We start from the raw sequence: 22,168 nt of genomic DNA, 5'->3' as shown, positions 1-22,168 counted from the left end.
GAGCTGTGGTGTAGGTCGCAGACATAGCTCTGATCTGGAATTGCTGGCGCTGTCATGGTGGCTAGCAGCTGCAGCTACAATTCCACCCCTAGCCTGGGAACGTCCATATGCTGTGGATGTGGCCCAAAAAAGGGAAAAAAGAAAAGAAAAGAAAAGAAAAACATGGAAAGGATGAAGACTAAAAAAATCTCAAGTATTAGATCAGAATTGGAAATAGTATGACGTCACGAGCTCATGATTTTTATTTATTTATTTATTTTTTGTCTTTTTGCCATTTCTTGGGCCACTCCCACGGCATATGGAGGTTCCCAGGTTAAGGGTAGAATCAGAGCTGTAGCCACTGGCCTATGCCAGAGCCACAGAAACACGGGATCTGAGCCTCATCTGCAAACTACACCACAGCTCAAAGAAACACCGGATCCTTAACCCACTGAGCGAGGCCAGGGATCGAACCCGAAATCTCATGGTTCCTCGTCAGATTTGCTAACCACTCACGGAAACTCCCCATGTTTTTGTAATATATGTACTAACACAGCAATAGTTACAAATCCATTTACTTGTATCATTCTAGTCATATGCTATATATACACACACACACAAAATATATATTTATAGCAAACACATATTTCCAAATAAAATATAGATATGTATTTCTGTTATTTATGGTCACATACACATGTACTTCTTAGCTCTGTCTGCTGAGCGGCTCTAGAAGCACTGACACTCCTGTAGCAGTGAGCACACTTGAGTAACCAGATTTTGGTTTCTAAATCCTAACTACACCAGAAGGAACCAGGGGGCTCTGAGGAGAACATCTGACACAGGAAAAGCACAAAATGAGTCTGAATCATCTTGCTCACCATAAAGTAAAGACATGCCTGAGGAATAATTCCAAGCACGTCAAAAGGACACAAAAGCAGACCAAAGGGACACACGTGCTCTGTGCTCTGGCCAGATCGGGGTGAATTTAGTCATAAAAATAAATAACAACAACCCAAATTATAACCCTTGGAATAAAAGAAAAATACGAACAAATACAAATGAACAGAGAAGGAGGAGAACTCCTTTCCCCTAATACGGGTAGAAAGAATGACGTCAAGAGACAATCACCCCTTGGCAAGCAACACACGAGCAGCTGACAGTGGCCGGAGCTGTGAGTACCGGCCACCACTGGTGCATGGAGACTTGACAGGGAACAGGAGGTCTGATCATCTTCCCTGACAAACCACTGACCAACGACAAAGGGGACAACACTTATGTCACCGCAGACAAAGGCACCACACACCAACAGGACCGCTGATGAAGGTTCCCATCCGCCACGACGGGAGACGCCCGAATCAGGCAGCCCCTCGTGTCTCGCACTGAGAACACAGCCCCACTTCTGCGGTGTCCCTGCCAAGAGTCCATGGCCTGCGTCTGCACGTGAGGAAGCACTGGACGGGCCCGGCTTAAGGGCCTCCCTAGGAAATGTGCTGTCCACTGTGTGTGAGGACGTGACAGGTGGGGAAAGGGTACAGACCTGCTCAGGATGAGAAAAGATAGAGTGTTTCTGGAGAGACTCCTGAGCCAAAAGGAAAAAAAGGCACTTTCTGGGGCAGGTGGTGAGGTCTGACGGAGTTTACGGACCGGATGGTAGCAACGGCCCCAACGCCGACTCCCTGGCTGCCAGGCACGTGAGGTGGTAACGTGGGAACAGTGGCCAGGGCACCCAGGGATGACGGTACACGGTGTCAGAAAAAGACGATGTGCGGGAGGGCGGGGGGCAAAGAGAGTCAAAAGGCAGCAGCTGGGGAGTCAAGGTAGGGGGACGTGGGACTCCTGGGCATTCCTTTAACTGTTTTGTCAAAACCGTTGAAATTTTTTAAAAAGTGGCCCCAGAAAAGGCAAAAAGGACACAAAAAAAAGGGTTTTTAATAAATAAATAAATAAATAAATAAAAAGATGTCCACAACTTAGCTCTTGTGCTTTCTCCTATAACCACGTTTCGCCCACCATCCTCTTTCCTCATAAAAGTAAATGGCCCTCTTGATTCCACTCTTCCCTTTCTCAGGCCCCAAATCTTAGGCATGGGTTTTTCGGGTGTCGTCACACCCTGCATCCCACTCCGGAGCTAATCCTGTTGCTTCTACCTACGAAACGGAGAGAATCCACCCACCTCACACCACCACCCCAGTCGGAGCCGACGGCCTCACAGCTCAACGGAGCCAATTCAGACATCGCCTCCTCACCGCATCCCTGCCACTCACCCTCGCCCGATCACACAGCCTTTCCTCTAGACAGCTGCCAGTCCTTTGTTCTAAAAGGCTCTCAACTCTTTCCATGTCCCCCAGAGACCATCAAAGCCGTAGTTCTTACAGCGGCCCACGGTCGACAGAACCTGCCACTCTTAGTGCCACCTCAGGCACTATTCTACTATGGACGCAACTGAACTGCGTGCCCCCGAATTCAAGTTGAAGTCCTACCTCCCAGCACCTGAGAATACACTGCATTTGGCTATTAGGTCTTTTTTTTCTTTTTCTTTTTTTATTATACTTGATTTTGGAGATTGGGTCTTTCAACAGGTGATTATGGTTACATAAGGCCATGTGGGTGCCACCATCCAATAAGGATCACTGTCCTCATAAGAAGAGGAGAACTCGGGGAGTTCCCGCCGTGGCTCAGCGGAAGTGGATCTGATTAGGAACCATGAGGTTGTGGCTTTGATCCCTGGCCTTGCTTCCTGGGTTAAGGATCTGGTGTTTCCGAGAGCTGTGGTGTGGGTCGCAGATGCGGCTTGGATCCCGCGTTGCTGTGCCTCTGGCGTAGGCCGGTGGCTACAGTCTGATTAGACCCCTAGCCTGGGAACCAACCGCGGGAGGGGCTCAAGAAAAAATGCAAAAAGATGAAAAAAAAAAAGAATCTGGCATATTCATGAGCTGTGGTGTAGGCTGAAGATGTGGCTCTGATTTGATGTGCTGTGGCTGTGGCGTCAGCCAGCAGCTGTAGCTCTGACTGGACCCCTAGCCTAGAAACCTCCATATGCCACGGGTGCAGCCCTTAAAAACAAAAAAACAAAACAAACAACAAAAAAAGAGGAGAACAGGACACAGACACACCAAGGGAAAATGAAGCGAGGACACAGAGAGAAGACAGGCACCCACAAGCCAAGGAGAAAGGACTCAGAAGAACCAGCCCTGCCGATTTCCTGATCCTGGACTTCTAACCTCCAGGAATGTGAAAAGCCACATTTCTGTTTTAAGCCACCCAGTGTGTTTCATTTTTCATGAGCCACTTCTACTTGTTAGTTGACTGTTTCCCTCCAACAACGAAGGAGAAATTTGTGTCTGTCGTGCTTACTACTAGATCCCCTGCACTAAGAATAACACCTCGTACAGAGCAGGTGCACAGATACTGGATGCGTGAAAGAATCACAGTCGCAGAGCCTTTACCTCTTCAGGAGCAAAAGGACAGCATTTGCTGTACTGGAGTCTAAGCCAGTCGTGGGCTCGTCCAGGAACAAGATGGATGGGTCAGTAATAAGCTCCATTGCAATACTAGTCCGTTTTCTTTCTCCTCCAGACACACCACGGATAAACTGGGTTCCAACCTAAAGCACAAATATTATCGTTATGAACAGTAACAACCAGAGCCCCTACTGCTCGTGCAGCTCCTGACACGTGCCAACCCTAGCAAGGGCACTTTCTCTCATCAGCCTCGCTGAGTCTCAACAGCAAATAAATGACTATGTGGGAGAAGAGCTAAGGTTGCTCTTTAATTTGAAGAATACACCGAGCCTCAGCTCAGAGGTGGGAAGTGGTTAATCCCGATAGGAAACCCACGCTTTGAACAGCTCCGTATGTTTCTTATCCCATCAAATATTTAGTTTAAAGACAGTTAAGCTAGAGCACTAATAGATATGGTTCTGACATGGTGAAATCAAGACTAAAAAGGGAGATGGGGAGAGGAGACGAAAGCTGAAAGCATTTATTATAATTTGTTAGGTTCTCATACCCTCCCCATCACCCTCCCACTGCCCGCCACCCCCCCCCCCCCCCCCGCAAAAAAAAGTACGAAGTGTGGCTTGGCAGCTGAGAAAGTTCACTTTCGAAGGCAGCTATGCTAACCACTATGCCACTGACGCCAAGAACGTTCACTTGGCACAACATCACACTGGCACCTCTTAAACCACCAAAGCTTCCCTCATTGAACCCCCCCATACCCTAACTCACTGCAGAATTCCTCACTCACTCCTTCTGACAAATTCAGGAGGCAGAGTTTCTACGGGGCAACTGGCTGGGTGTTTCCAACGAGTCATGTCACTGTGTGGTGGGGGACCAGAAAGGCTTAGGGGGAGGTAAGAATTCTCCTTTTCTTCTTCTTTTTGGCCACACCCACAGCGTGCAGAAGCCCCCAGGCCAGCGACTGAACCCACACCACAGCAGCAACCCAAGCCACAGCAGTGACAACGCTGGATCCTTAACCCGCTGAGCCACCAGGGAATTCCCTAGGAAACAAGTCCTACATTAAGAGTCTGCAAAGAGCCATGAGCAAGTGCCACCCCTGCCCTTTACTGGGTGTTATAACACCTGAGCTGGCAGGGACGCTTGGGTCACAGCTGGGGAAATGCAAATAGATAGGACCTGGGCATAGCTGATAGCAAGACACCGTTAATTTGGTTAGTTGATAATGGTGCTGCGGAAATGCAGGCAAAGTTCTTTTCTTGAAGATGCAGAAGTAGGATCAAGAGCGACATAACATGATACGCCTAAGTTTCCTTAAAATGCTTCCGAAAAAATAAGCTGAGGCGATTACGAGGTAAGATGAACACCTGGGAAATCTAGTCGTTATAATTACTAAACGTTATTAGTAATCGTACCATTACATCAATTACCTGATGGTCACGTCATCACTATGTAAACAAAGACCAAATCTGTCTCCAGACGGAGTCTGTTCCTAGAGCTCTCATCTTTGGGCGCCACTGCCTGTGCTTAGTCATGCTGGCTCTGCACTGTTGGTGAAAGGCTGTTGCCTAAGGCCTGAAATATACAGGGCAGCCCATTCTCTAGACCTCGACCTTTAAAGGTATACCATTGTCACTCATACGGAGGAAAAAGCTGTGGGACAGAGAATAGCCTTTGGCTGGCTGGAGGATTATAGGAACACGGCGACCAGAGCCACAGGGACGGCTGCAAGAACAAAGGATTCTGGCACCAAGAGGGCTGCAACAACCAACCACACCTCGCCTCCTCTTTTAGTATAAAAGAAGCCTGAGTTCTTACTTGGGTGAGTTGGTGCTTTGGGACAAGAGTCCACCATCTTCTCCATTTGCTGGCTTTCCAAATAAAGTCACTCTCCCCGACCCCAACGACACATCTCTCAATTTACTGTCCTGTCATGCAGAGAGCCTTACAAGTTTGGACTCAGTAACAAGTAATCGGACCATTCTAATTGTTACGCTTAAATTTTAGTTAAAAGTTTAAAGATTTTGCAGTTCCTGTTGTGGCTCAGTGGGTTAAGAACCCGACTCGTATCCATGAGGATGTGGGTTCGATCCTTGGCTTCACTTAATGGGTTAAGGATCCAGTGCTGCCATAAGCTTCGGCATAGGTCACAGATGAGGCTCAGAAATGGCATTGCTGTGGCTGTGGTGTAGGCCTGAGGCTGCAGCTCCAATTCAACCCCTAGCCTGGGAACTCCCATATGCCAGAGGTGCAGCCCTAAAAAGAAAAAAAGAAAGCTAAAAAATTTTGGAGTTCCTGTTGTGAAACAGCAGAAATGAATCTGACTGGGAGACATGAGGTTGCTGGTTCAATCCCTGGCCTTACTCAACGGGTTAAGGATCTGGCACTGCCTTGAGCTGTGGTGTAGGTCATAGCCGAGACTTGGATCTGGCGTTGCTGTGGCTGTGGTGTTGGCTGGCAGCTACAGCTCCAATTAGACCCTAGCCTGGGAACCTCCACATGTTGCAACTGCGGCCCTTAAAAAAAAAAAAAAGCAGAAAAAAAATTAATGTATCATTTCAACTAATTAGAGAAAGACATTCTAATTCAATAATGCCCTTTAGCTTATTTTCCCCGGAAATCCACCCAAGGATCTTAGGACAATGACCCTCTGTCAGTAGAGAACGTTTTCTTAAATGCCTACTGGAAAAACAACATCAAATAAACCGAGCCAAGGCAAAGGAAACCTAATCACTCATAAGATGAAAATAAGTGGAAAACACTCGCATCTCAGAGTTATTCTTCCAAACAAAACAGGGCAAAACATACTTTACATTAAAGAATGTCAGAAAGTATCATATGAAGCATACAGAGCAGGAGCCCCCGGATGTTCACCATTTGTGAATGCCAGACGTACACCTCTCAAAAGTGATGGACCAAAGTCCCCTGGAGGAAGAGAAGCACAGCTAAAAGGGGAAAAGAAAACAGGAAGAAGGAAGGTTAGTGTGACGACACGACAGGAGGGGTGACGACACAACACGAGGCACGACAAACAGTCGGCGTGGGCGAGAAGCCAGAGCTTCATCACGTGGAAGGACCACGGATGCTTTGCCAAAGAACACTCACACGCTAGAGCACACGGCCACACTGCATTCCCAGGGTTCAATCATTCCTAGTTTTTTAAACTGGTTCACTTCCATCTTCAGGCTAGATAACCCATCGCTTTTCTCACGGTTCCAGAGAGCAGCCACTCGGGACCACGCATGTTCCAGAAAACCGCTGAAGAAGTTCCACTATCCACACAGGGCCCATTTGGCCAGCTATGACACTCTCCGTTGCTCTACATTACCTTGGAATCGGCCACTTTATCCAGACCCAACTCTTGAATGACCATGTTAATCCGCTCATTTTTTTCATGATTTGTCATGGTGGTCGGAAGCCGAAGAGCTGCCGAGAACTGTAAGTTTTCTCTCACTGTCAGCGTTCCCATCACGACGTCATCCTTAAAGCAAAACGGCATTTTCACAAGACTACATGCTCTGTAGTGCATGTACCTTATTCATAACAACAACATACCCCGAGTTCCCGGCCCGGCTCAGTGGTTCACGAACCGGACGGGTATCCATGAGGACGCAGGATCAATCCCTGGCCTCGCTCAGTGGGTTCACGATCCAATGTTACCGTGAGTTGTGGTCTAGGTTACAGACACAGCTCGGACATGGCTTTGCTGCGGCTGTGGTGGAGGCTGGCAACTGTAGCTCCGATTGGACCCCTAGCCTGACAGCTTCCATGTGCCATGGGTGCTGCCCTAAAAAGACCAAAAAAAAAAAAAAAGAAAGAAAATACCCAAGTTCTAGCTAATAACGAGCTTGCAATTAGACAATTCACAGTAACTCCAGGATGCAGACTGCTGCAAAGCCTGATGAAATCCTTCTCATTCCCAATCTGCTCGCCCAGAGAGAACACAGGGGATTCCCATCGCTACCTTTCCAGACTGTTTAACACAAAGGTCTGCCAAACACAGTTCTAAGCTCGAGGATGGAGAGAAGTGAAGTGAAGAAAAACAGAAAACAGTCATGTCCTTTAGAAATGATATGACAACAAGAATTGATATCATTGCCCTTACAGGAGTCATATTCCAGATTCTTTTCACTGAATACTGTGCTGAATCTTGTGGGGGATTATGAAAAGCTGACATAAAGAAAAGTTGTTTCTATGAGGATGTCCCACAGTCAATTAGAAACACACTCCCTTGTGAGCCAAGGCACTCGCCCAGTACAGAAACAGAGAAATCCATAATGTAAATCCACAAATGCTTACCTGTACCACGTAACCTGAGTTACATTTAAAATTGGCAGGTCGAGGTGCTCCATTGATCAAAACATCTCCAGATAATCCATGCGGATCTTTCCTTGCAGCTAAGACATCTAACAACCTGTTTAAAAAAAAATGCGTTGTTCCGGGTTTTTTTCCACCCAACCTGGGTTTTCGCTCTCAGCTCACCTGAATCCAAATTCTGCTCAAGTTAGAATATTAACTTTTCAAGACTCATATTGTTTTATGTATACATAAAGATATACAGCTCTTTCAAGGCTCACCTCTTTTTTCTTTCTTCTCTTTTCTTTTCTTTTTTTTAACTACATGCTACAGTAAAGCCCAAAAACGTGAACGCAGGCAAAGCGCTGCGGGTTGATCTGGCACGGAGCACCCACCTGCCTCCAGGCTGTGCGATATCCGGTACTGAGGTCCCGAGGCAGGCCCTGTGCCCCTCGGTCTAAGACACAAGCCCTCCCTTTCACCTCGGGCTCCGCCTCCCCACTCTCCATTGTGCCCCTTCCCTTCCCTGTCCACAGCACAAACCACGGCTGACAGCTGCATGCCAATCGCCTGATCACGTCCTGTTAGGAAGGCTGACCTAGCAAGACGTCCCCATCCTCAGGACAGAACCACAACCCAGCACAACTGCACGCTCCCCACCGCACCTAGACCTGGACCAGACGCCCAGGCAAAGCGCAACGAGCACCTGCTCACATAAAGCTGATCTTTAAAGGCACACGGAAACTCGGGGTGGGGAACAGGAAGGAGACCAAGAGCTCCAGAGCTCCAGTCATACAGTCAGTGAGCCACGGGGATGCGAGACACGGCGTGAGGAGCACGGGCAGCGATACTCCAGTAACTCTGTATCGGTACAGAGGGCTAGACGGACCACGGCGATCATTTCACCATGGCTGCCAATGTCGAATCACTGTGTGGCACACCTGCAACTAATGTAAGATTGCATGCCAACTCTAACTCCATTTTGAAAAGCCACACATTAAAACTACAGAGAGAAAGCTTACTTATACTGCTATACTCACGAAGATTTGCCTCCACCGGTGGGTCCCAGAATGGCATTGAGGCCAGGTTTCATGATCCCACTGCAAATGCAAAAACACACCAAGTTACTGACCCACTTTAAAAGCAATTCTATTATTTAGGGTGGGCCTTTAACACACTCAATGCAAACCGATGAAACTGCCGACAAGGGGGAGAAAAAAAGGCACCAATCAACTCTCAAAGGAAAAAGATACTCAATTGTTGGTTAACAGAAATCTAGCACACAAAAAATGTCAATCACTACTGAGGACTTAGAAGAAAAACGCCTTGGGTCTTAATTCCCTTCACTTCTTTTTTTTTTTTTGGTCTTTTTGTCTTTTTGCCTTTTCTAGGGCCACTCCTGCGGCAATGTGGAGGTTCCCAGGCTAGGGGTCGAATCGGAGCTGTAGTCACTGGCCTATGCCAGAGCCACAGCAACACGGGATCGGAGCCGCGTCTACGACCTACACCATAGCTCATGGCAACGCCGGATCCTTAACCCACTGAGCAAGGCCAGGGATCAAACCCACAATCTCATGGTTCCTAGTCGGATTCGTTAACCACTGCACCCCCACGGGAACTCCTCTTTCGCTTCTCTTCTACAACATTTAAATTGTTTTGGAAAAGGACACAAGAACTTTCAAGGTTCCTTGAGGTCGCAGACGCTGGCGAAGCCCTTTGCTCCCCTCACTCCTCCCTCGCAGTGTAAAGTGCAGAACAGTCCTGGGTGATGCCTGATGAGAATTAGCTTCACGCCACCTGATGTGCTACCTAAGCAGCATTCCCACTGCTCAAATCCAGTCACACAAGAAACAATATATCTGAAACAGAAATTCAGTGGCCGGGCGTTCCAGTCGGGGCTCAGCAGTAAGGAAGCCAACGAGTGCCCATGAGGATGTGGGTTCGATCCCTGGCTCTGCTCAGTGAGTTAAGGATCCTGGGTTGCTGGGGCTGTGGCACAGGCCAGCATCGATAGCTCTGATTCGACCCCTAGCCTGGGAACATCCATACGTCGCCGGTACAGCCCTAAATAGACAACATAAAAAAAAAAAAAAAGAAGAAACCCAATGGCTGGAAAAAAAGCACCTTGAGGCGATACAATTTTCTTTGTATCCCCAATTCTTCACCCACATCAAATTCTTAATCAAATTAGAAAAGTAAAACATATACCCTCAGGATAATCTTGTCTTCTTCCTTGTAAAGTATCAGAAAAAAATGGACTGGGACATTCTCGGTTTAGAACTAGTGGATGCCACTTTCTATTGGAGAGAGCCTTGAAGGATATATAACCATGGTGTACACAAAGTATGTTGCAAACAGATGAGCAGACGTTTGAGGGTAGTGAATATCCAGATAGAAGGGGGAGTCCCTGTCCTAGCGCAGCAGAAACGAATCTGACTAGTATCTGTGAGGATGCAGGTTCAATCCCTGGCCTCGCTCAGTGGGTTCAGAATCTGGCGTTGCTGTGAGCTGTGGTGTAAGTCACAGAGGCAGGTTGGATCCCCCGTGGCTGTGGCTGTGGTGTAGGCCAGCAGCTGCAGCTGCAATTTGACCTCTAGCCTACAAATCTCCATATGCTGTGGGTACGGCCCTAAAAAAATAAGCAAGTAAACAAACAAATAAATAAATAAGATAAATGAGAGCACCCTTTGCCCATCCTAGACAAACTCAGTTGAAACCAGCAAATAGGAAAAAGAAACACCACTGCCTACACCAGAAATGTGAGTAAGCAAGAAAAACAATCCCTGGCATCCTCTTAATTACTAAAATTTGAAATGATTACAAGATTTGACTGAGTTTTTATGAACCTAGAAATGCGTGTAAGAATGAACTCATCTGTTGCTGAAATGCATACCACTCAACCATAAAAACACTGTAAAGCCTTGAGCAGATGACACCTTTAGTGCTAGCAAGTTAATACGCTACTAGCTTTAAAACGTAAGCAAGACAGGAGTTCCCGTGATGGCTCAGGGGTTAACGAATCCAACCTAGGAACGAAGAGGTTGCGGGTTTGATCCCTGGCCTCGCTCAGCAGGTTAAGGCTCTGGCGTTGCAGTGAGCTGTGGTGTAGGTCGCAGACGAGGCTCAGATCCCGCATTGCTGTGGCCCTGGTGTAGGTTGGTGGCTATGGCTTGGATTAGACCCCTAGCCTGGGACCCTCCGTATGCCACGGAAGCAGCCCAAGAAATGGCAAAAAAGACAAAAAGAAAAAAAAAGTAAGCAAGACAAATATACCCTCGAGCAGTAATATATTCAATTTACTCAACCTGCACATATTTCAAATCATTTGCTGACTTCCATTTATCAGCAAAACATCTCAAGTGACCAGCACTTTTCTTCATTATTTGCTCCACAAATAACCTGGCAGCTTTTCAGAAAGGTCAGTCGATGCTAGTCTGGGCATATGCAGCAAAAGATAAAAGCTGTTCACCTCCCATTCCTCTCCTTATTCTCACACTCAGGGGTCCCTCTATCGCCCACGCCACCACCATGTGATGAGTCAGTTGCTGGATGACGGGAAGAAAAATCATAGTTTTGGACGGACTTGACTTCTATAAGACAACCGAGTGTATTACTTTGGGTCCTAAACTCTCTTCCGTCTCTTAGACGTGAGCTAAGCTCCAGTTGTCTTGCATGAACATACACCCAACATCTCATCCAACTGGTTCACTGCTTAGCTCGTTTAGCCAAAAGCAATGAAGAGCGTGCGTCTGTCTACCTGTGCAGACCGGTACCTTGCTTTGCACTAAGCAAAACCTGAGACGCGCACTGCACGACAATGAACCGGTTCCAGTAAAAGTTCATGGACGACGTACTTGATGTTCGTCAGTATTTCCTTCTCAACCGTTTTCCGACAAAAAAGAAAGCCACTCTTCACTTTCACTCGATAGCAGATGTTATGAAAGCTTAACACAGCTCCCCCAGCAGACGTCTTCAGGTCATGGGAGCTGGACCCCGGCAGGCCATTGGTGTTCCTTTTTGACATCGGGACTGAAACTTGGTAACTATTGGAGGACATCTGGAGTGTTTCTGCCTTTCTGTAGAGGGAAAAGCAACAGTAAGTTGACGGTCCAGGTAAATGAGCCTGCAAACAGCAGTTAACAATAAACTTAAAACAAGTTTGTTGAGAGTTCCCGTTGTGGCCCAGTGGAAACAAACCTGACCGCTACCCATGAGGATGTGGGTTCGATCCCTGGCATCAGTGGGGCGGGGATCTGGCCTTGCTGTGGCTGTGGTGTAGGCCAGCAGCTGTAGCACCAATTCGACCCCTAGCCTGGGAACCTCCACGTGCCGCAAAAAAGCAAAACAGAACAAGTCCATTTTGGCACAAACTTCCAGTTATAAAATAAGTAAGTCCTGGGGATATAACGCATAACATGGTGACTACAGCTAATGATACCGTATTATGTATTTGGAAGTTGCTAAGAGAGATCTTAAAAGTGCTCATCATAAAAAGAAAAAAACTAAAAACTGTGACTTTTGTGTGTGGTGGATGTTGACTAGACTTACTGTGGCGAACATTTCACAACATATAACATCATTATGTTGCAGTTCCTGTCGTGACGCAGTGGTTAACGAATCTGACTAGGGACCATGAGGTTGCAGGTTTGATCCTTGGCCTTGCTCAGTGGGTTAAGGATCTGGCGTTGCTGTGGTTCTGGCGTAGGCTGGTGGCTACAGCTCCGATTAGACCCCTAGCCTGGGAACTTCCATATGCTGTGGGATCGGCCCAAGAAAAGACAAAAAGACCAAAAAAAAAACCACATTATGTTATATACCTGAAATTAACACAATGTTATACGTCAATTATATCTCAATTTTTAAAAATTTTAAAGAGACATAAAAAACTTAATGCAAAATGCCTCATCAGTCACTTTTATATTGACTGCATGTTTAAGTAAAAATAGTATGGCTATACTGGATTCAGTGAACTACATTAAAAAAAACTTTAGAAGTTTCCATATTGTGGCTCACTAAGAACCCGCCATAGTGTCCGTGAGAATGTGAGTTCGATCCCTGGCCTCCCTCATTTGGTTAAGGATTGGTCCTGCCCCAAGCTGCAATGTAGGTCACAGATGGGGCTCAGATCCCGTATTGCCGTTTCTGTGGCATAAGCTGGCAGCTGCAGCTCTGATTCAACCCGTAGCCTGGAAACTTCCATGTGCCATAGGTTCAGCTGTAAAAAGAAAAGAATTTAAACAAGTCCATTTAAAACTGCAATAAAATAAACAGCTGCACTTCCAATGAACAGGTCATATCGCAGCAATAACAACAACCCTGGAACTTTTATTAGGGAGGCAGACACAACTCTGAATACATAAACTCCAATCAAATGGCAACAGAACATTGCATAATAGGGACGTTTACTTCTTAGATATAAAACTACTTAAAACTCATGAAGCAGGAAAAAATGGAGTGGAGTTAGATCTGACTTGAAAAGTATATTTTGATACAATTCAAGATCACGGACAGACCAAGTGACCACGAATACCCCGTTTTTTTTTGGGGGGGGGTTGTTGTTGTTGTTTTTGTTTGTTTTTTGTCTTTTTGCCATTTCTTGGGCCGCTCCCGCGGCATATGGAGGTTCCCAGGCTAGGGGTCTAATCGGAGCTGTAGCCACCAGCCACAGCCACAGCCACAGCAACTCGGGATCCGAGCCGCGTCTACAACCTACACCACAGCTCACAGCCACGCCGGAGCCTTAACCCTCTGAGCAAGGCCAGGGATCGAACCCGCAACCTCACGGTTCCTAGTCGGATTCGTTAACCACCGAGCCAGGACAGGAACTCCACTATGACCCTGTTTTTGTTTGACTCTATGACAGAATTACTACAAAAAGGGAATTGGCAAGGCAGTCAGGGACAAGAGAGATTTCTTTGAATTTAAAGCTCCAGATTTCGCATCCCTGGTGGCTATGTTCCTTCAATCCACTAAGAAGATAAACTCCAAAATCTTTGGAAAGACAAGATCATTTCCTTAATGGGTGAACAGATTTAAATTCTAGGAAGGTTTAGAATTATGTACAAAAATGAATAAGAAATCAAACCAGTAGTTAAGCAGTTAAATAATTTAAAACAAAAAGGGAGTATTAGGAGCTTCCCCTGTGGTACAACAGAATCTGTGGCATCTTGGTCTTGTTGGAACATGGGTTCAACCCCCAGCCCGACACAGTGGGTTTAGGATCCAGCACTGCTGCAGCTGCGGCTTAGGTTGTGACTGTGATTCAGCCCTGAACCCTGGCCCTGGAACTCTGTGGGGTGGCCAAAAATGGAAAAAAAAAAAGTGAGGTTAAATTTGAAATGAAGCTTAAAATATTTCATTTAACAAGTCGAAAGGCCCCTTTAAAGGATTTAGAGGAAGACCTTAAGGTGAATTTAACAGCTTGTGAAATAGGTTTGAAATGTGAAACATCCATAAACCCAGTTTTAATTTTTAAAAATCAAAATAACTTATAAAGAACTTTCTGCCTGTATCTGGTCCAAACCAATCATCCTCCTAAAATCAACTGTAGAAGCACACTATTAAAAGAACCAACTCTTGGAGTTCCCGTTGTGGCTCAGTGGGCTGTGAACCCAACTTCTATCCATGAGGACATGGGTTTGATCCCTGGCCCTACTCAGTGGGTTAAACATCTCGCCTTGCTGTAAACTGTGGGGTAGGTCACAGATGCAACTCTGATCTGGCGAGGCTGTGGCTGTGGCAAAGGCTGGCAGCTGCTGCTCTGATTCAACCCCTAACCTGGGAACCTCCATGTGTAGTGGGTGCGGCCCTAAAAAGCAAAAAAAAAAAAAAAAAGGAAGAAGTCCCTTAGTTTGAAATAAACAACAATAGCAACAAAAATGGTTTGGGACGCTACATTTGTAGTCTCAGTTTCTCCTCAGTGGGTCTTAGAGATGCTAATAAAAACATTAGATCATGAGTTCCCTTGCGGTGCAGTGGGTTAAGGATCCTGCACTGTTGCTCTGCGGCTCAGGTTGCTGCTGTGGTGTGGGTTTGATTCCTACCCTGGAAGCTTCCCATGCCGCAGCTGAGGCCAAAAAAAACGAACAACCCCCCCCCCCAGTTGGGTCAGCTGCTAACGAGATTGATTAATAGGGGAACAACAACAACAACAACAAAAACTGAGGGGAAAGGCTGGAGACTTCTTCTCGAAAAGATGGAATTTTTTTTCTTTTTTCTCTTTTTTCTTTTTAGGGCCTCACCAAGGCATGTGCCAAGGCCTAGGGGTTGAATCAGATCTATAGCTGCCAGCCATAGCCACAGCCACAGCAAAGAAGTCACTCTATTTACCCCAGTTTAAGGAACAGACATATTTAAAGGCTGCTAGAAAATTACACTGAGCTACCTGAGCAGCGATTGCCTGGGGCACCAACTGATCAAATTAAAAAATTGACAAAAGGGCCTGAGTTCCTTGGCTCAACCTCTCCTTGGGGACCCCAAAACCATTTATACAAAGATATATTAAGTGGATTTCCCCTTGTGGTTGCAGCTCGGACTCAACCCCTAGCCTGCGAACTAGGGGTGCAGCCCTGAAAAGACCAAAAAGTCAGCTAGCATGGGACTTCCCACTGTGGTGCAATGGGATTTGAAGGGTCTCTGCAGCACCAAGACGTGGGTTCAATACCTGGCTCCGCATAGTAGGTTAAGGGTCTGCTGTAACCTAAGAGCTGTGGTGTAGGTCTCAGATGTGGCTCAGATCTGGTGTTGCTGTAGCTGCAGCTCCAATTAGACCCCTAGCCTGGGGACCTCCAGATTCCTTGGATGTGGCCCTAAAAAGAAAAAAGACCAAAAAAAATTGTCTTTCCAGATGTTTGCTGACTTAAGACTGTAGAATTTTGCTAAGTTAAATTAAATAATTTATTAACTGTCTAGATCATTCCCAAATAAAATAACACTGAAACATTAAGTATTCATCGTAGGAATGTGCCCCGAGGGACTCCTGGGCACACAAGCCTTTCTGGGCCCCCCATTTCTTGTTTTTAGGGGCTAAGCTTCAGCCTCCACGACCTTCCCTGGGTTCCAAAGGGCAGGTTCAAACAGCTGCTAATCAGGGAAGGAGGGGATGCAGACAGAAAGGAGCAGCAGTCTGGAAACAATAGTGCAGGGTCCTGGTTCCCCCTCAAGGGATACACATAATGATGGAGGCATCAGGAACAGATGGAAATGAATACTTTCCAGCCCTTGCTTGTGATTCTCCCCTGCTTGATCGCACCCTGAATACAATTCGCACCACTGCTGAGAATTAAAGATCAGGCACCCTGAACACAATTGCCTGTGGGTTAAAGACTGCTAAACACCTGATGTTTTTCAGCAACTCTCCTCGTTGGTCCTAATCTCTGATCTACATGCCTTTCCTTTGTGGCATTATTCTAGGAAAGGTCAAGACTGAATCACCCGGAAGACCACCAGCAGGATCACAGGGAGCTCTCTCGATGCCAGCTTCCATGACCAAGATTCCCCCGAAGGAAAGGGGAGTGCATGTTTGTACCAACCTTGATTCTTATCTGATACCCTGATTGTCTCCTCTTAGACTATAACCCCCCCCCACCGCCCCCAGTTTTTCCCCAAGCTCAGAAGGGCATGGTTTTAGGGCATCAGCACTAGTGGACAGAGGCTGAGTTTCAGCAACAACGGCACACGGAAAATTTTTCTAGAAAAAAAAGCACACACTTTGAGTTCCCTGGTGGCCTAGTGGTTAAGGATCCAGCATTGTCACTGCTGTGGCGGCAGTTCAATCCCTGGCCTAGGAACTTCCACATCCCTCAGGTACAGTGGAAAAAAAAAAAACCACATATTTTTTAGAAATCATCAACAGTATTTGTGATTTTGCCAATCTATAGAATAATAACGTGAAAGACAATTTATAATTGCTTACTTCTTAGTTTTTACTAAAATTAAGGTTTTAAGAAGATAGGAATCCTTGGAGTTCCCATCATGGCGCAGCAGAAACAAATCTGACTAGGATCCATGAGGTTGTAGGTTGGATCCCTGGCCTCCCTCAGTGGGTTAAGGATCTGGCTTTGCTGTGAGCTGTGCTGTAGGTCACAGACGCAGCTTAGATCTGGCATTGCTGTGGCTATGGTGTAGGTTGGCAGCTATGACTTCGATTAGACCCCTAGCCTGGGAACCTCCATATGCCAAGGGTGGGACCCTAAAAAGACAAAAGATAAAAAAAAAAGATAGGAATTGTAGTTAATACATTAATTCTAGTTAACGCAATTGACACAACTACAGCTTGTAAGGCAAACATCTTTTATCAAAGGAAAAAGGAGAGAAAAAAAGAAAAAAAAGGAATAGGATAAAATAGCAAGTTACAAAAGCTTGGTTTGTGGAAACAGAACTTTGTGAAGAGTTCTGTACAGATTCAGGACTGGCTAAGATTAAATGATGTTTAATTGAGTAAATGAATTTCAGTATTAAAACTAAGCTAGGAATTCCCATTGTGGCTCAGCAGTAATGAACCTGACTAGTATCCATGAGGACACAGGTTCAATCCCTGGCCTTGATCAGTTGGTTAAGGATCGGTGTTGCTGTGAGCTCTGGTGTAGGTCTCCGACGAGGCTCTGATCTGGTGTGGCTGTGGCGTAGGCCAGAAGCTGCAACTCCAATTTGACCCCTAGCCTGGGAACTTTCATATGCCTCAGGTATGGCCCTAAAAAGACAAAAAAAAAAAAAAAAAAAAGTAAGCTAGCATGGGAGTTCCCACTGTGGTGCGATGGGATCCAAAGTGTCTCAGAAGCACCAAGACCTGGGTTCAACCCATGGTACCGCTTAGTGGGTTAAGGATCTTGTGTTGCCTGTGAGTTGTGGTGTAGGTCTCAGATGTGGCTGTGATCTGGTGTTCCTGTGACTGCAGCTCCAATTCCACCCCTAGGCTGGGAACTTCCACATGCCAAGGGAAAGGCCCTAAAAAAAAAAAAAATCCTAATTTCTTATTAGAGCCTGAATAAATAAAAATTAATGTGATCATTCTGTTTGTTTCATAAGCACTTAGGGTCATCATTTGAGAAAAACTGGGATCTTTTCAAATTCTAAGCCCATGGAGTTCCCATCTTAGCTCAGTGGTTAACGAATCTGACCAGGAACATGAGGTTTCAGGTTTGATCCCTGGCCTCCCTCAGTGGGTTAAGGATCTGGCTTTGCCGTGAGCTGTGGTGTAGGTCGCAGACAGGGCTCGGATCTCACTTTGCTGTGGCTGTGGTGTAGGCTGGCGGCAACAGCTCAGGTTCGACCCCTAGCCTGGGAACCTCCATCTGCCATGGGAGCAAGCGGCCCTAGAAAGACAAAAAGACAAAAACAAACAAATAAATACACAGTTAAATTCTAAACCCTGCCAACTGAATTCCTTTCTGATGAGAGACTGAACCCAAACTGATACTCTAATCTGGGCCTCTAGAGTGTTTCAAATTTAAGGTGTTGCTCATCTTGGTACAGAAGCATTTGCTAGGTCACAGGTCTATTAAACCTAAGAAGCTCGAGGGAACTCCTGCAACATACCTCGTACCCAGATCTGGACTTCTTCTAACAGCCTCTCAAAAAAAGGAACCGACGGTCTTGGAGAAATGGCTGGTTCCAGAGCTGGGGCATGGAAGACACAAAAAACGAACCTGGAGCATTTTGTAATACCAGGAAGTAAGGAAATGCCTTTTGGGGGTGGGGTGTCACTTTTTGGGTTTTTGGTTTTGTTTTTTTTTTAGGGCCGCACCCTCGGCGCATCGAAGTTCCTAGCCTAGGGGCTGAGTTGGAGCTGCAGCTGCCAGGCTATACCTCAGCCACAGCAGCACGGGATCCGAGCCATGTCTGTGGCCTATACCACAGCTCAGGGCAATGCTGGATCCTTAACCCACTGAGTGGGGCTAGGGATCGAACCCACAACCTCACGGATACTGGCTGGGTTCGTTATCGCTGAGCCACAACAGGAGCTCCCAGCAATTTTATTCTTGTTGAAAAATTCAAGCCCCTTGAATTTACCTCTGGGTTGGGGTGGCATTTTAGGAGCCAAGATAGAACACATCTTGCTGGGGGAGAGAAAAGATACAGATCTAAGTAGGAAACGAGAACACAACGAGTAGTTTGTAGCTTCAGGAAACAGCCAAGCCACAAGGATGGATCTCTACTGCAGCAACCAGGTGAGTCGGCGGGCCCTGGGGTGCTGGCTCTGTATCTGGGCGTGTGTAAACACTGCTCGGGTCTGCTCGCAGCTTCCATTCTCCATGGCAGCGGTGAACAGGCTGGCATGGCAGTAACACAACTATTCGATTTAGGTACGAATGAAATGCTACCAATGGATTTTTAACTACACTTAGCCTCCTGCTTTCCAGTGTTGGAAGCACACGTTTCGTTGGAGGTAACTATCACCTGAGGTCTTCTGGAAGGACATATAGCAGTACCTCCACATTATGAAACAGGACAAATGGATCAGAAAGGCTATAAATCAAAGTGGATGACAGTTTGCTGAACGCTTCACTTATGAGCCACATAAGAAACCCAAGTATTCTCAGCACACACTTAACACTCTGTGCTCTTACCCTGGCACTTTCGACTCGATGAATCAAACCAGATCCTTCCCATTCAAACTCCTATCGTCCCCAGTCCCAGGAAGAAACTGTCATCCAGAGGGATGAAGGGACTTCAGCAAAAACAGAAAATGAGGAGTTCCCGTCGTGGCACAGCGGAAACAAAGCCGACTAGAAACCATGAGTTTGCAGGTTCGGTCCCTGGCCTTGCTCAGCAGGTTAAGGATCCAGCGTTGCTGTGAGCTGTGGTGTAGGGCCGGCAGCTGTAGGTCCCATTTGACCCCTAGCCTGGAACCCCCATATGCCTCGAGTGTGGCCCTAAAAAGCAAAAAAAAAAAAAAAGTAGAAAATGAATAACGGCAGCGTTTATTAAAACCAAGTTAAGCCCAGACTCCCCTACTCCCTATCAACACACACACTCTCTTCACGTCTCTGCCTTTACAGTGAGCTGCTCTGTGAACAGGGAGGGAAAATGTGAGACAAATGGGATGGAGGGGGGAGGGAGAAGGAAAAAAAATTAAACTTCAATAAAGTTCAATGTGGTCTTTTTGCCCCAGCTATTTTTCATTTATTTTTGTGACTTCTCAGCCTCTTCCTCTACAAATACGAAACCCAGGTACAACCACGATGCAAAACAGTGTGGAGAGTCCTGGAGAACTAAATACAGAACTACCTTATAAGCCAGCAATCCCACTCCTGGGCGTATGTATGTTCGAAAAAAAACTTTAAGTCCAAAAGATACATGCACCCCGATGTTCACAGCACTGCTGTTCACAATAACCAAGACACAGAAACAACCCAAGGGTCCCTCAACAGATGAATGGATTAAAAAGACGTGGCACATTTATAAAGGGGAATACTATCCGCCATAAAGAGAAGAAGAATGGCACTTGCAGCCGCGTGGATGGACCCAGAGACTCTCTACTAAGTGAAGTAAGTCAGAAAGAGAAAGGCAAATACCATGTGGTCTCACTTACATGTGGAATCTAGAATACGGCACAAATGAACCTGTCTACACAACAGAGACAGACTCACAGACCCAGAGAACGAGGGCGGAGGGGGAGGGGCTGGGACAGAGGAGCGTTTGGGGTCAGTAGACGCAAACCATCGTTCTTAGCACGATAAACAACAAGGTCCTCCTGTCCAGCCCGGGGAACCCTGGCCCGTCTCCTGGGATAGACCATGACGGAAAAGGACAGAAAAGAAGAACGTGTGTGTACACCTGACTGAGTCCCTTTACTGCACAGCAGAGCCTGGAACGATAAAACTGTAAGTCAACTATAATTAAAAACAGAGGCAACTCCAGTCTCCCAGCCCCAGCCCCAGCCCCAGCCGCAGCCCCACAAGGTTCAGTGTGAGCATCAAATGAGACTGCAGGTAAAAGCAAGCCCCTTGCACACAGCAAGCACTTACCACGGTTAATGGCCATGTCCCCTTATTACTCTGCGGACCTGATCGCCTTGTCTTAATTCCAAACGAATACAGCATGGTGGCGGGACAAGGGTAAAATGAGACACTTTCTGCTCCCTTTCTAAGGATTCTACGGCCCCGGTAACTTCTCTCTCCCCTCTTTCCCCCTAGGGTCAGGTCCGGGTGGGGCTAGGGCCAGGCTGTGCAGGACAGGGAGACAGGGGACCTACCTCCCTTGCAAAGGTGTCCCACGTGGGGGTACCTCTCAGGCAGTCTTTCCTCTCTCCTTGTGAGACCCTCAGCTCAAGCGTCCTCCGAGGGCGATCACAGGGCTTGCTGCTCTCTAGAGACTCCCAATCTTATCCTCCGAGTTATGAACTCAGCGCCCCTGTAATCACAGAACTACCTAAAGCTACCTGCCCCAAACACTACCTTCCAGCCAATCACTGCTCTGAAGAGTAACCAGTCTTTTCAGCTGCAAGCCCAAGGGACTGAGATAGGGATCAGCATTGTCCACGGGGCTTCTGATCTTGCCAAGACTTCACCCCAGGCTGCTTGCCGAAAACAAAACTGCTTCCCTGAAATCAGGGTGAGGGCAGCGCCTCTGCTTTGCCCACACCCACCCACCCCAGTCTACACCCCAGAACACCCCCAACTTTCAATGCTACGGTTCTCTGTGTATTTCCTTTCTTTCTGCAAACAACCTAACTATGTGGCTCGGGACACGGTCTCCTAGTGAAGCAGAATACCTGCTTCCAAAACACTGGAGGGGGCGAGGGGACTATCATGAGAACGGGGAGTGAGTGGGAGTGGGTTTTTAGGGGAGAGGATCATGCACAGGTGACGGCTGAACAAACTGTCCACTCTGAATAGGTGTGAACTGTACAATACGTGAATCATAAGTCATGAAGCTGTTGTTGGGGAAAAACATGAGGCCCAAATCATCCAGACACTCTATCAATATTGGTGAACTGGGAACTGATTTTTTACGGGATAGACTTCAGCTTCCTATAGATCTAGATATCCTATCACCTCCAGAGAAGATGGCCATTCAGGTTCTTTAATTTGCACCAAAAGATCTCAACCCTCACCTCTCACCCCAGTAGGCAACACAGAATAAAACGTCCCGCTTGACAGAACCTTCACCTGCTGCCAAACTTCTGTCAAACACACCTGAGAGAAATACCGGGTGTCTGTCCAAAGAGCCCGAGGTCCACCCACTCCGCTACACAAATCTAGATTTCGTCCCCAGCAAGCCCCAAACCATCCAACGGCAGCCTCAGCAGCCAACAAGGGCCTCTCATAGGACACAGCGAGGAAAGCCACCACCACAGCAAGCTGTGCTAGAACACGTGCCACTGCATGGGCTATGGGGTGGGCACCCAGGAGGCCCTCCCACCGCCATTCTTCAGTCTCCTCTGCATCCTGCTGTGACGCCAGACTTTCCAGCAGAAGCAGGTGCTGGGA

At 46.9% G+C, this 22,168-nt stretch overlaps 1 protein-coding gene across 1 annotated transcript in view; it reads right to left on the bottom strand.

The window, feature by feature from the left end:
• The window catches only part of LOC125137496 (broad substrate specificity ATP-binding cassette transporter ABCG2-like), a 62,067-nt gene extending 40,846 nt beyond the window's left edge, over window positions 1–21,221 (bottom strand). The window contains exons 1-6 of the mRNA XM_047798154.1: window positions 20,932–21,221; window positions 11,591–11,812; window positions 8,777–8,836; window positions 7,740–7,854; window positions 6,769–6,921; window positions 3,429–3,586 (exon numbers count right to left, since the gene is read on the bottom strand). Coding sequence (XP_047654110.1) covers window positions 3,429–3,586; window positions 6,769–6,921; window positions 7,740–7,854; window positions 8,777–8,836; window positions 11,591–11,793 — 689 coding nt within the window. The 5' untranslated portion in view covers window positions 11,794–11,812; window positions 20,932–21,221. The remainder of the gene's footprint in view (window positions 1–3,428; window positions 3,587–6,768; window positions 6,922–7,739; window positions 7,855–8,776; window positions 8,837–11,590; window positions 11,813–20,931) is intronic.
• Between the last annotated feature and the right edge of the window lie 947 nt (window positions 21,222–22,168).

This window comes from Phacochoerus africanus, chromosome 10 (genome assembly GCF_016906955.1).
Source record: "Phacochoerus africanus isolate WHEZ1 chromosome 10, ROS_Pafr_v1, whole genome shotgun sequence".
Classification (NCBI taxonomy): domain Eukaryota; kingdom Metazoa; phylum Chordata; class Mammalia; order Artiodactyla; family Suidae; genus Phacochoerus; species Phacochoerus africanus.
Note: the sequence above shows the minus strand (reverse complement) of the source record. Positions and strands in the feature narration are given on the sequence as shown.